The sequence below is a fragment of the Myxine glutinosa genome, chromosome 13 (assembly GCF_964187855.1).
Source record: "Myxine glutinosa chromosome 13, kmMyxGlut1.1, whole genome shotgun sequence".
Lineage (NCBI taxonomy): Eukaryota > Metazoa > Chordata > Myxini > Myxiniformes > Myxinidae > Myxine > Myxine glutinosa.
Window position 1 is genome coordinate 77,538,616 of NC_136273.1, and position 12,710 is coordinate 77,551,325.

The 12,710-nt window shown below is 43.7% G+C and overlaps 1 protein-coding gene across 3 annotated transcripts in view; it reads right to left on the reverse strand.

Annotated features, from left to right (window-relative positions):
- Positions 1-12,710, reverse strand: part of LOC137439033 (zinc finger protein 40) — a 138,382-nt gene that overhangs the window by 38,518 nt on the left and 87,154 nt on the right. For all 3 annotated transcript variants that reach the window (XM_068134624.2, XM_068134622.2, XM_068134623.2), the window contains 2 exons: positions 4,271-8,982; positions 3,026-3,162 (listed from right to left, as the gene is read on the reverse strand). In XM_068134624.2, coding sequence (XP_067990725.2) covers positions 3,026-3,162; positions 4,271-8,982 — 4,849 coding nt within the window. The remainder of the gene's footprint in view (positions 1-3,025; positions 3,163-4,270; positions 8,983-12,710) is intronic.

Below are 12,710 nucleotides of genomic sequence, written 5' to 3' on the forward strand. Positions count from 1 at the left end.
GATGTAAAGAGACCGAGCGTCGCGTAGACTACAGTATCCATTGTCCTGTACAGTACAGTACTTTACGCAGATTTTTTTTTTTTACGCACATTTTTGCATTCATAGTGTCACATATTTTACCATTTTAGTGACAATGAATCCTAATCATGGCTGATAAATCTTAATTTGGTTCTAATTTGAATCCTAAATAAAATTGAATCCTAAATAAATAGAATTTTGAATCCAAAATAAAAATCCTAAATTTGGTCCTAATTGGATTGCAAGGCCTTTTCTGTGGAAAGGTGATATTACTGCAATGAGGAAATGCAGAACCTTGACATTGGAGACTAAATTAGACGTTATAAAACGTTCTGATAAACGTGAAACCCCTTCCGAAATCGGTCGTTCATTAGACCTTAATCACTCGATGTTTGGAACAATTATTTTTTATATTTAAAAATTAACAAGGATGAGACAATAATTTAACGTACTATATTTTACAGTAAGTTTTATTAATTATATTCATTACAATTCGAGTGGATTTAAGGGGTTTATTTATCATAATTTATTGCAAATGTACAATATTTCACCTTAATTATGTATTAAATGATTTGTTAAATCTACGCTTTCTTGGCTTGGTTGTAGAACTGAAGCCCCATTTATAACAGAGTCTATGGGAAATCGAGTTCCGACTTCCGAACATCTGACTTGAGAACGATTTTTCGTAACACAACCCATTCGTAAGGTGAAGACTCCCTGTATATGTATCCCCGTCAACGAGTCCCAAATACTGAGTTTGCTGGTTTATTTTTGTCCACGCCTTGCAATCCAATTGTCGAAAACTGCTCTCACAAACCACATGTTGCTCCATGCGACTCTTTCTATTCCAAAAAGTGAAAAGTGGATAGATAAAGTAATGACAATTATTCATCTTGTGGCTGTAGCTCTGAAATGGTTCCAGAAAAAGCAACACAAAGGTCCAATTTGGAAGTTATGATGCTTCCAGATATTTCAAGAAACCCTGCATGAACGTATCAACACACGAGTATTTTGAATGAGAAGGCTGATCGACTCTTGTTGGGATATGTACATTTAAATAATTAAGTTCGTTCAATAACTTATCGAGTTGCATTTCACGTTTTGAGTTGCGTAGAATGGGCCTCCAACCTCCTGCAAACCTCCAAAAATAAAAGAAGCACTTGTATCCCAAACATCTTTCCTAAAATGTGCTCAATGTAAAATGTGTATAATTATTGGCACAGATTTTAAGCAGGTGAAATAGTGTCCACCAGAGGGCAAGTGTGGACAATCACGAAGGTGCTTCAAAGCTGGCTTGGACTTCCCTTTACATTCGCAACCGAGCTTGCATTTCTTACAAAAAATGATGCCTACAATAATTTGCAAGTCATTCTCCAGCTTTGGATATACACTTCCTTCATCAGAAAGGAAACTTTTCTTTTGTACCATCAATGTCGAATTTTTTTAGGATTATGTACATAGCCAGTGCAGGAAATCATACTTAATTGCTTCATTCGTCAACATTTTGGCTGGCGGGATGGCCGAGAGGTATGCACACTCAAATCTAAGCCGTCTTGCCTGGGTTTGAATCCCGACCCAGCTATAAAGTGTCATCCCGGTGTTGCACAGGCAGGGTGATTCATCAATGTGTGTGTCATTCCTCAGATGGATGTTAAACGGGTGCCTGCATTAATTGGTAGATGCTGAAGATCCAAAGGTATCCTTCGCGAAGCATAGGCGAGCAATTGCCAGCACACTGAACAAATAAATTCCAAAATACCTGCCCGAACCTCACGTTCCCCCTGTCCTAAGGGAATGAACTGCAAAAGGGGCGAACCCAAAATATGTCACGACACCACTTAGCTGGGCTTTCGGATTATTAGTAGTGGTAATAGTAATAGTAGCAGTAGTTATCAACATCTTCTCAACCCTCCCCGACCTTACAGTGCCTTCAGAAAGTATTCACACCCCTTGACGTTTTTCACATTTTGTTATGTTACAGCCCGGATTAAAAATGGGTTAAATATATTTTTTGTCACTGATCTACACATAATACACCATAATGTCAAAGTGGAATTTTGTTAGAATTTATCACAAAATAATTTGTACTGTTGGCAGCAGTAAACATCCTGGCAGCAGACCACCGATTCAGCCATCATTTATTTTGAGCATATACTGTAACCAATGTCATTTTTCTGACTACTTTCTTGGTTATGTACTGGTGGACAATCTTTTTCGAAATCGGTCTTGTGCATACCCCTCAAAGGCAATAATTTTGTAATCAATCGGACATCACACACTTTAAGCGAGAAATAAGTGATTATGGCTTTTGGTGGCCAACACTACAAATAAGATTTTCATCTACTTTCATCACTCTATGCTATATTTAAATAAATGAAAATTCCAGGTCAAATCTGAACCACCTGACTATGTTTGAAAGGAAGAAATGTTATCAGGCTTTAAAGCCAGTGACAGAGAGACCGACTGTTCGCTTCAGAATCACTTTAAAAAAATTTTTTTATTATCGGATCCAGATCTACACCAAAATTAAGTCAATTCTTCCATGTCATACACCCAACCTGTCCTCCAAGTTTCATCTGAGTCCGTCCATAACGTTTTGGGATATCATGCTATATATCGTTTTGGCCCTATATCACAATGGTGAAGAATCACTTCAACAATGATACAAGATGGATCTGGATCCGCGTCCGGATCTTCACCAAAATCTAATAATTTTGTCCTTTTCACACACACAACCTGTCCACCATATTTCAGCTGAATCCATCCACAACTTTTTGAGATATCCTGCTCACAGACAAACAGACAGACAGTGGTGAAAACTACTTAGCTCCGGTAAATGGAGAATCTTAACCACTTAGCTCCGGTAATAAAAAAACAATGAATGAGTAATTCAAGTTCAAGGTTAATAAAGGGTATATTCAAAACGGTATGGCATGATAGTAATAAGAGTCAAAATGGCATTACTTCCCATTTTAAACTAAAAGGAAACGTCATTTTGAACACTTACCCTCCTTGAATGTCCTGGAGAGTGGTGACGCTCTTTTTAGCATGTTGGACTAAATCCTCATTCAAAGACTCCATGTCAGTCTGTAATGAATTCTCTTCATCTTCATCCAATAGCGAAGGTTCATTCATTTCGTCCATCTGGAAGGACATGAGGAAGGTTCATTCATTTTAGGCTGCTGGCTTGCATCATTGCTGGGAGTGTGGGTGTGCTGCTAATGCAGTGCCGTCTGTAAGTTGGAGCAGCAATTTAGAATTTGTTCAAGGTGCTGGCGATAGCTCGCCTACTCTTCAAGGACACCGTGGCATATTTAACGTCCACCAATTAATGCCAGCAGACAAGAAGCCGAGTTTAACGTCTATCTGAGAGACCGCACACACATTGATGAATCACTATGCCTATGAAACACCAGGATGACAGTTTGTAGCTGGGTCAGGATTCTAATCCAAGCTAGACAACTCAGAAGCGAGTGTGCGTACCTCTACAGTATCTTGCCAGCCCAAACATGCAAATAGGGATTGAAGATGAAGCGGACAATAATGAACACACACACACACACACACACACACACACACACACACACACACACACACACACACACACACACACACACACACACCAATTCCAGCTGCTGAAAAGGTTGCATCAACCGGTTTAATTTTGTAACAAACAGTGCAAATTCCTTCAGTTTATTTAAAAATCGCACCTGTGTCCAAAGGAAGGGGTTCGTTCCATTTAGCATTTTAATATGAAATAGGCAAAGCCTAGAAACAAACAAAACCCTTTAGAATTACCCTTTAGAACACCTTTAGAATCACTTTTTAGAACCCATTAGAATTACCCTTTAGAACCCATTAGAATTACCCTTTAGAACCCATTAGAATTACCCTTTAGAACCCATTAGAATTACCCTTTAGAACCCATTAGAATTACCCATTAGAATCCCTTTTACTCACTTTTTAGAACCCATTAGAATTACCCTTTAGAACCCATTAGAATTACCCTTTAGAACCCATTAGAATTACCCTTTAGAACCCATTAGAATTACCCATTAGAAGCCCTTTTACTCACTCTTTAGAACCCATTAGAATTACCCTTTAGAACCTTTTAGAATTGAACACAGTGGGTTAGAAAGGTTCTTCATTTCTGATGGACGGACAGACATAGCCAAATATTTAAGCAGCTTCACCGCTTAAAAATACTCTTCAAGTTACATAATCTGTTCAACCATGCAAATGTACAACTCACCTCAGAACCTTCATTGCTCTCTTCCATCTTGACCTTTATTGCCTCGCAGGGCCTCGTGCATGCTTGGCTTGACAAAGCACGATGGCCAGTGGGCCTCGTGCCAGTCTGGCATGAGGTCTCGGGAGCTGCACCAGAGCCAGGGCTGAGCTGCGTTGTTTCAAACTCACATTGATTAGCAAGTTTACATTTAGGAAGGCTTACATTTTCACCACAGATCTCAACGCTTTCCAAAAGTAGTGCTTCTTTACGAGTACTATTGCCATCCACCGTTTCAGTCCCACGTGAAGGTGTAGAAATGGATGAGGAAGAGGCTGAGTCAGAGTAGTTTTCATTACCTTTATGTTGCCTTGGTGTTTCAGCATCTTGTGCTAACTTTGGCACCATCTTCACAGGTTTAGCTTCATCATTTTCAACAATTTCTGTTCTTTCTATTTTCTCAGTCACTTCTGTACCATTAACCTTCTTTCCTCTAGTCGAGAGCTTATGCGTTCTCTTTTCTACAACGTGCTTCTCAGCTTTCTTGCCATATGTCTTGTAGGAAAGGCGTCGTTTCTTGGCAGCACTCACCAGCATGGGAGAATTTGAAGTGGAAGTCTTGGAAGAGGAGACAGAGGAAGAAGAATTAATACAAGAAGCTGGAGTAGAATTCGAAGAGGTCAAGGTAGCAGGACAATTAAAAGATGAAGAAGTTAGAGAAGGAGTGGAGGAGGAAGAAGAAGAAGTATCTGCCGAGGATGAAGTAAAGGTAGTGGTTGAAGAAGAAAAGGAAACTTCATTTCCACCAAGTGTACTTGATAGGGGTTGTGTTAAGCCAGCGTTTTGCAAGGTAGGCAAGCAATCTTTTTCTCCAGTCAATGGCAAGGTATGGAGGGTCTGGGAAACAGTACATAGAGGCTGATTAGTCGACTCTTGGAATGTTACCGATTGTTTTTTTAACGGTCTAAGAACATCTGAAGGCATGTTATTGGCTGGTGAATGCTTACTATCAGTGTGATCTGCAAAAGCCTCAGAAGCCGGCCCCGTACTGGGATACAGACCTGGATTAATATTATGATCTCCCGTAAAATTGCCTGAACTCAACTCACGAACGGAGTTTTGTATACCGGGCTTTGAGGTGACCACGAGCAATGGCGCATTCGGTGTTGCTACAGCAGACGTTTGCGGGATTGAAAAGGCTGCAGTGGAGACTGAGGGGATGCATTCTCCAAGGCCTATTTTCTGATCTCCATGTTGACCTCGATAACTTGTGATCAAATTAATAGGGGCACTTACTGCATTCGAGTCGGTAGCATCATTTTGAGTGAGCAATGCAGTAGCCAATGTTACCGCTGGTACGCTGCTGCAAGAATCTGGCACTTGTACCTCCGAGCTGTTATGCAGTTGTATCATGTATTTGGGCATAAAAAGGGCATTTTCTGAGGGCAACGAGATCTTAATAGCTGGAGAAATGGCTGCAGTGGACCAAGATGGTGAGCAGAGAATTGAAGCTTGCTGATTTTGTGAATCTGACATCCACACGTCAGGACTTTGAACATTCAAATCGGTGGTGGCAACGTTTTTCAATGGGAAAGTACCAACTGTCAACGTACTCAGACTTGTGCAATCATGTAGTTCAAATTCGTCAGAAACAGACAGCTGGCGCAAAAGTTGTCGTTTGTGGGGTACACTCCTCTTTGAAATATGGCTTGAAGATGTTTGGCACACAGTTTCTTTCGATGAAGTCTGGCTTGCTGTTACTGTTAAAGGTGCATCTCTTACACAAGTTGGTGGAGGTGATTTTGACAGTGCTACTTGTGCAGACACGTCAACCTTTGCTGGGACAGTCCCTTTGCTGGGACTTCTTATAACATCAGGCACGTAGTTTTCCTTGATGCCATGTTTAAATTCCGCCATTCCAGGGAATTTCCCTTTTGGTGCAAGTTCTGTTCGGCATGTCTCATTAACAGTACTGTGGCCACCATCCTGGCAACAGACCACCGATTCAGCCGTCATCATTTCCTTTGAGTGTATACTGTAACCAACGTCATTTTCCTGACTACTTTCTTGGTTATGTGCTGGTGGACAATCTTTTTCGAGATCGGTCTTGGGCGTATGTACTGTATCAATAGCTTCCATAGAGCCTCCATGGCTCAGAGAGTTTGTATGCTGGATCACAGAAATTTTTCCTCCCGATTGCTGGGCAGACGTTTTTCCCAGCACGAAGTCCACCGAGTTAGCCTTGGTTGCTGTGAGCCTTCCAGAAGAAGGTGACGTTTCCAATGAGCGGGACCTTTCAAAAACCGCTTCCTTCTGTTTCTTGGCCAAATGCATTTGTTCCAAACTCTCGGTTTTGAGCATTTTGACTGTGGGAGCATAAGAAGAAAACCCAAGCAAACATTTTTTGGGTTCGGTAATTGGTAATCCTGTGGTAGCACGCATACCCTCAGAGTCTAAAAAAGGACTCATTGGAGCCACAGCTGCAATGGGAGTGTGGGCCACACTGAAAGAGTATACATCTTGCCGAGATATTGTGGGTCGCGAGTCGTTCATCACCCTTACCCATTGTCTTGCCGAATGCTCGGGAGTTGGAGGTGATGGGTCTGGTGTCAAAAGCTGGGCGTTTGCCAACAATGATGTGCCTTTCCCGATCTCAGAAATGACCAAAGGTGATAAGTGGCATACAGATACCTGTGACGTTTCAAAGATTCCACAAGGACGTGCACTAGCTCCTTGCCCTCTGTCGTTCCCTGCACTTATGGGTAAAGATGAGCAGACGTTAGGAGGAATGGTCAACTGTGGGTTTGATCGCGTTTCTGCCAACACACTACGTCCAGCAACTGCCCTACGATTTTGTTTTTTTCTCTTTATTAGAGGTGCTTGCTCAAGCGTGGCACAAGCAGAAACACGGTAATGGCCTAACTGTGGAGGTGTCCCTGCATCGGATGGCCGTTTAGTTTGCTGCTGCCTTGGAGCACTGAACTCTGAACAATAATAGCGTTTGTGCGCTTCATAGTTGTCACGCTTGCGATAGCGTACACCACATGTTTCACACTCCAGCATGAGTCGACGGCGACATGCTTTGTTTCGCCCCCGCAATGACGAGTCTGTCTGTCCTTCACTACTTCCAACTGCCTTCTGTCTAACCAGCGGCCGAGGCTGAAGGTTTCTAGCATCAGGCCCAGAGAAAACTCCATCTGAACAAAGAGAGTTCACTTTGTTCTGCAACTCCGTGGTGCTCTGCCCCAATTCGATTTGTGATGGCTTGATTAGTGGCAAGTTGCTATTTTCAAAATCGGTCGTTTTGGGCAAGAGTGGCGGCTGTGATTTCAACGATTTTAGTTTATCTGGAGATGGAAGACTGCTGCCCACCTGCCATCCAACTGATGTCGTCGAAACCGGACGGGGCAAATCAAACTGAAATGAATTCTGGATCGTGTAAGGCCGTGGTGAGTCGATGCTTGCTCGGCGGGATGCAGACATTCGACGTGGTTTAACACTCTCGAGCCCTCGACTATCCACCACTGCCTCATTTAAGGAGATAAGTTTGTCGATATGCGCCCCTATTGTATTATGTATCGGTGTGGCTGTAGGTACATTTTTCTCCACAGTTGACAAGCAAACAGGTACCAACAATGTAACTAGAGGGACTGCTGGCTTAGTCCCTACTCCATCTTCAAATGACTTGTGAGACGGGCTGTAGGTTGAAGCCGTTGCTTGCTCTGTGCTCTCAGAATGTGAAAGATACCCAGAATCAACGCTACTTTTCCCGCTTTCTGAAAATACTGCTGATGCCATCGGCACGGTCTCAAGTTTATTTTGAGAAGGAAGCTCAGCTTCCACACACTGAGAAACAACAGGACTATTAACTCTGTCCTGATGCAGCTGTATTGCATCCAAATGCAATGGCGTCTCGGGTTCTAGGCTGTCTTCCAGGATCTCATCCGAATCGTCATCACTGTAATGGTGCTTGTGAACTGTGCAATCATCAATATCTTCACACTCTTTTGTCATAAGGCTGCGGACCTTGTGCATCTGCGAGCGCATATGCTTGTACAGATTGCTTTTCGTCTTGAAGGAAAAGTCGCAGACCGAGCAAGGATATGGCCGTTCACCTGTATGCGACCGAACATGTTTCTCAAGCACACTCGGTTTGTTGCACACTCGCTGGCAAATATGGCACACGCATTTTGACGTTTTTCCTGTGCTCTCTTGGTTTTCTTGCCTTGCAGAAGTTGTTGGGCTACTGTTGTGCGGGGAGGCTGGGGCACTGTCATTATCACTTCCCAAATGCTGATGCACCCATTGCTGTTGCTGTTGTCGCCACCGATTGCAGTCCAAGGGACCACCATCGAGTCCACTTAGCTCCGGTTCCATCACACGAAGCAGAACTTCAAATGCAGTCTTTCGATTGCTCTTCGTTTCCAAAGGATCGCACTTGTCTTTGCACCCTTTTTGACACGTGTTTTTGCTCCTGCCGTTCAGCAGAGCTCCATATTCGGTAAAGCTTCCCTGGATCATTGGATTGAGTGCAGAATGAAGGTTCTGGTCCATTCTAAGCTTTCCATTGACTTGTTTAATTTCTGTCACTGTATTTTGTGTTTGCTTCACTGTTGACGTTTTATGAGATGTAACACGACTAGACAGTGATTGGACCTTGCACCGGCCCGCAGATTCTGATGACTTGCGCGTTCCACTTGTTGCTCGCTCTTTCCTTCTGCAAGCTCCCTGAATACCTGCCAAACAGTCAGGCGTCCAAAATTAATACCAAGTAAAAGGAGTACTATCATATTTACGTATAGTCAGGGCCCTTAGGGATATTTTGGGGCCATTTGGTTCAAATTCTTCCAAAAGCACCAAATTTGGCCCAGATGTTGCCCATGCCATACTCTTTCGATTTTCGACGGGCGCCAAGACGGGCGCCCCCCCCCCCCCCCCCGGGGGCCCCATATTGGGGAAATACTAAATGGCCGCCACCCAGATTAGAGGAAAATCAGTTAAATAACCAAAAGGGTTGGAATCATGTATGATACCACTTTTCAGGGGTTTTCGAGGTCGAGGAATCCAATTATGTTATTTTGATGATTTGAGGTCAAGGTCAACCCTCAAGGTCATCTTAACGGTCATTTTTGAGTCAAACATGTCGGTTTTTGAGTTTTTTGTCAAGATTTACGCGAGGTTCACCATTTTATGTTTCTGGGTTGGGTAATCGAACTCTGACCTTATTTTTGACAATTAGAGGAAATATTTACATGTCTATTTCCTAATTTTCAGGCATATGCAGTTCATCAGTCTAATTACAAAGGTACGGATTTTGATGTTTTATGAACTGTATGCCATATCCTTGTGTTTAATTTTTGTACGATCATGATCCGGCTTCATGTATACATGATTGTATACATGTCATAAATATGACGTCATAGGTCATGTGACCTGGCGGCCATATTGGATTTTATGAAAACCTTAAAAATGGATCCCTGCCTTCATTTTTCGATCGATTCATTTTGAACTTTGACCACTTATAGTACGCCATGTGATTGGATGCATATCCTAATTATGACGTCATAGGTCAGGTGACATGGCGGGATGGACCGGTATGGTCCCCGGATCATACCGCCCTTGGCACCCGTCAAAAATCGAAAGAGTATGGCATGGGCAACATCTGCGCCAAATTTGATGCTTTTGGAAGAATTTGAACCAAAATATCCCTGAGGGCCCTGACTAGTACTCAATAAAGTAAATAAATGCAAATCTCGAACCATTCACTCATTCTGCACCAACAAAGATCTGGAAGACCTGACAGAGGTGGTGTAGTTGTAATGAATGTCTGCACTCGGGAATTCTGCATAGGCCATGTTTATCTCGTCTGAGTTTGTGTTTTAAAATGACAACAACAACAACAACAACAACAACAACTCAACCTGATTTACCTACTCTGAGTTAAATTTTCAATAAAAGAGATTCACCTAAGCTAACAACTCTCATTCGGGAGCAGTATCTGAGCCAGCATTTTTACAGCATTACATTCTGAGCCAGTGGCGGTCTTGCATTGCGGTATCATCTTGGACATGAGCTTCTGCATCGAGGCATCATCATCATACAACGTCAACTAGAACGTACTCGATGGAGGTGCTGACTCGCACCATTGTTTTTTCTTTGAGCAATACCTCCCAAGATGGTGCTAACCTTTACTGTCGCATGGTCACGGCGTGAGTAAATATAGTCCTGCACTAATTTCTATTTCATATTTTCTGCTTGCAAGGTTAAAGTTGAACTTGTCTAAGATGCTCACAATATGAAGCGGTGTGCCAAATTTGGCAATTCTAGCTGCCATCATTTTCCAGTCGTTCTGCTGACAAACAGAGAAAACACAGACGGGACCAACACAATACTCACGCATTTGGCCTACGGCTACGACATTTGGCCTACGGCCACGGCGCTTTAAAAAACTCACCCACGATAGTATATGAGAAAGGGTAAGCAACTGTGACGCTGACCAAATTCCATGTATTGCCTACTCTTTGGGGTACTGCATCAAACATTGCAGCACCACATGAATAATGGAACCAGCAGATCCTGCACACTTGAATGGATGGACGGAGGCTATTTCAAGATTGAAGAGCAGTTTTTGTTGAGAAAAATTGGTTAAAAAAAGAAGAAGTGAGAACCCCATAGTGGACACAACACAAGCAGAACCAACTCAAGGTCATATCAAAGAAGGCTCAGAAAGTGCAACAGAATGGCCTTTCTCAACTATGTTTACCTGTGTTAATCTACCCCCACCGTCCCTCCCTCCAAAAATATTGTTGCGGATCTCAGCGCCGGCCTTTTCCCCTTACCAAGGGGGAATTAGTCCCCTTGTCTTTGACTAGCCGATGGGACCCGGGACCGATGATGTCCTCCCCGGACAGCGCGAAATAGGGTCGTAGGACTAATCACTAATACCTAATTACTCGCACTGCCCAGAGACGAGGAAATAAACCCCGCCCGAATCACGGGTGTTGGTGTATACGCCCAGCGGTAGCGAACCCGTGACCCGAGCCGTTATCAATGACTAGATCCCTTTCCGAGCGGTTCTTAATCGTGCCATGCTTACCCAATGGAGGAAATCACTGAAACGGTCGAATTTGGAAGAAAGGAATAACACGATTTATTTACACTTTATACAATAATCAGAAGAAGAAGAAAACACAGTGCAGCCTTAAGTACAGTCTTAGCTTATTCCCTGGACAAACGGGCCCGTTCACACACAGACACTCACACGGGGATTGCAGATGAACAGGTCAGCATGTCCAGGAATGGCGTCCGGGCAGCTCTTCCTCCGGTCCCCAACTCGCACCGCGAAGAAGATGGATAAAGATGGCAGGAGCTCTCCACGTGTCGTTTTCGCGCACGGGATTATTACAGGGCGAACGGTAGGGCTGGCTTTGGCGGTTACACTTGTGGCTGCGGCCGCGTACGTAATAAGCGAATAGTTCAATACACGCTTCTCAATCAAGGGCTCTCGACACTGTCGTGTGCACGCCGCTCCTCTGAGTTCTCCTCACGCGAGTGCTCCGGATCAGTTCTCTCCAACACAGTTCTCTCTCAACTCGAGCGCCTGCCTCTCCCTTCTCATAACTCATCAACACCACGCATCCCTTCTCATCTCATAACTGAGGTGGGGGCCTTGCGCCAAGGGTTTTTATTGCCACGCCCTCGGAACCCTCTGGAACGTACTAGACGCGTCTTGCCACGCCCTATCACGCCATGCCCTCCGAGCCCTGGTTGGCTGTTGCTCTTACCTTCACCGCCTCTGATGTGCTGCTTGTCGCGGCCACACCCCGACCCCGCGCTCCTCCCTCTTTCCAGACCTACCTTGTGTCATTTGACTAGTTGGAGCGAACTAAGGGCAGCGAACGCTGCTGGCAGCCAAAGCGCCACACACGGAGGGATCAGCCAAAATGGGGCACGGGATTGAGTTTGCCCATAGATGTAATTAGAGGGTGGCCGCAAAATGAAAAGGACCTAAGCTCATTTCTTTACACAACGCAGATATTACCAGGGACAGTGGCCTACTCTTACACATACTATGACATAACTAATACTCTACGTGGGCCTACGTGTTTCTTGTGGACTAACTATGGGGGGCAAACCTTTAACCTTTAATGATGTCATATTTACAATCTCAAAACCGCAACAATATTCATCTGATCACACAAGGCCTGCATAATCCTTGATTGAATGAATTGTTCGACTGTTTGATCCTTCACAGGTTTTTTTTTATACAAACCCTTTAATTGGTTGTGCTTTCTTTAAAATGGCAACAGGATTAGAACATCATCGGGCAACGCCGGCTACTCCTGCTGGTTATATATAAACAATTTCAGTGCAGTGTTACAGGGTGCTCTTCGTGTTTGGTTGAATAACATATTCTGTTGGTTGTAATCTCCAGTTGTGGGTTTCAGAAGGTGGAACAGAGTCC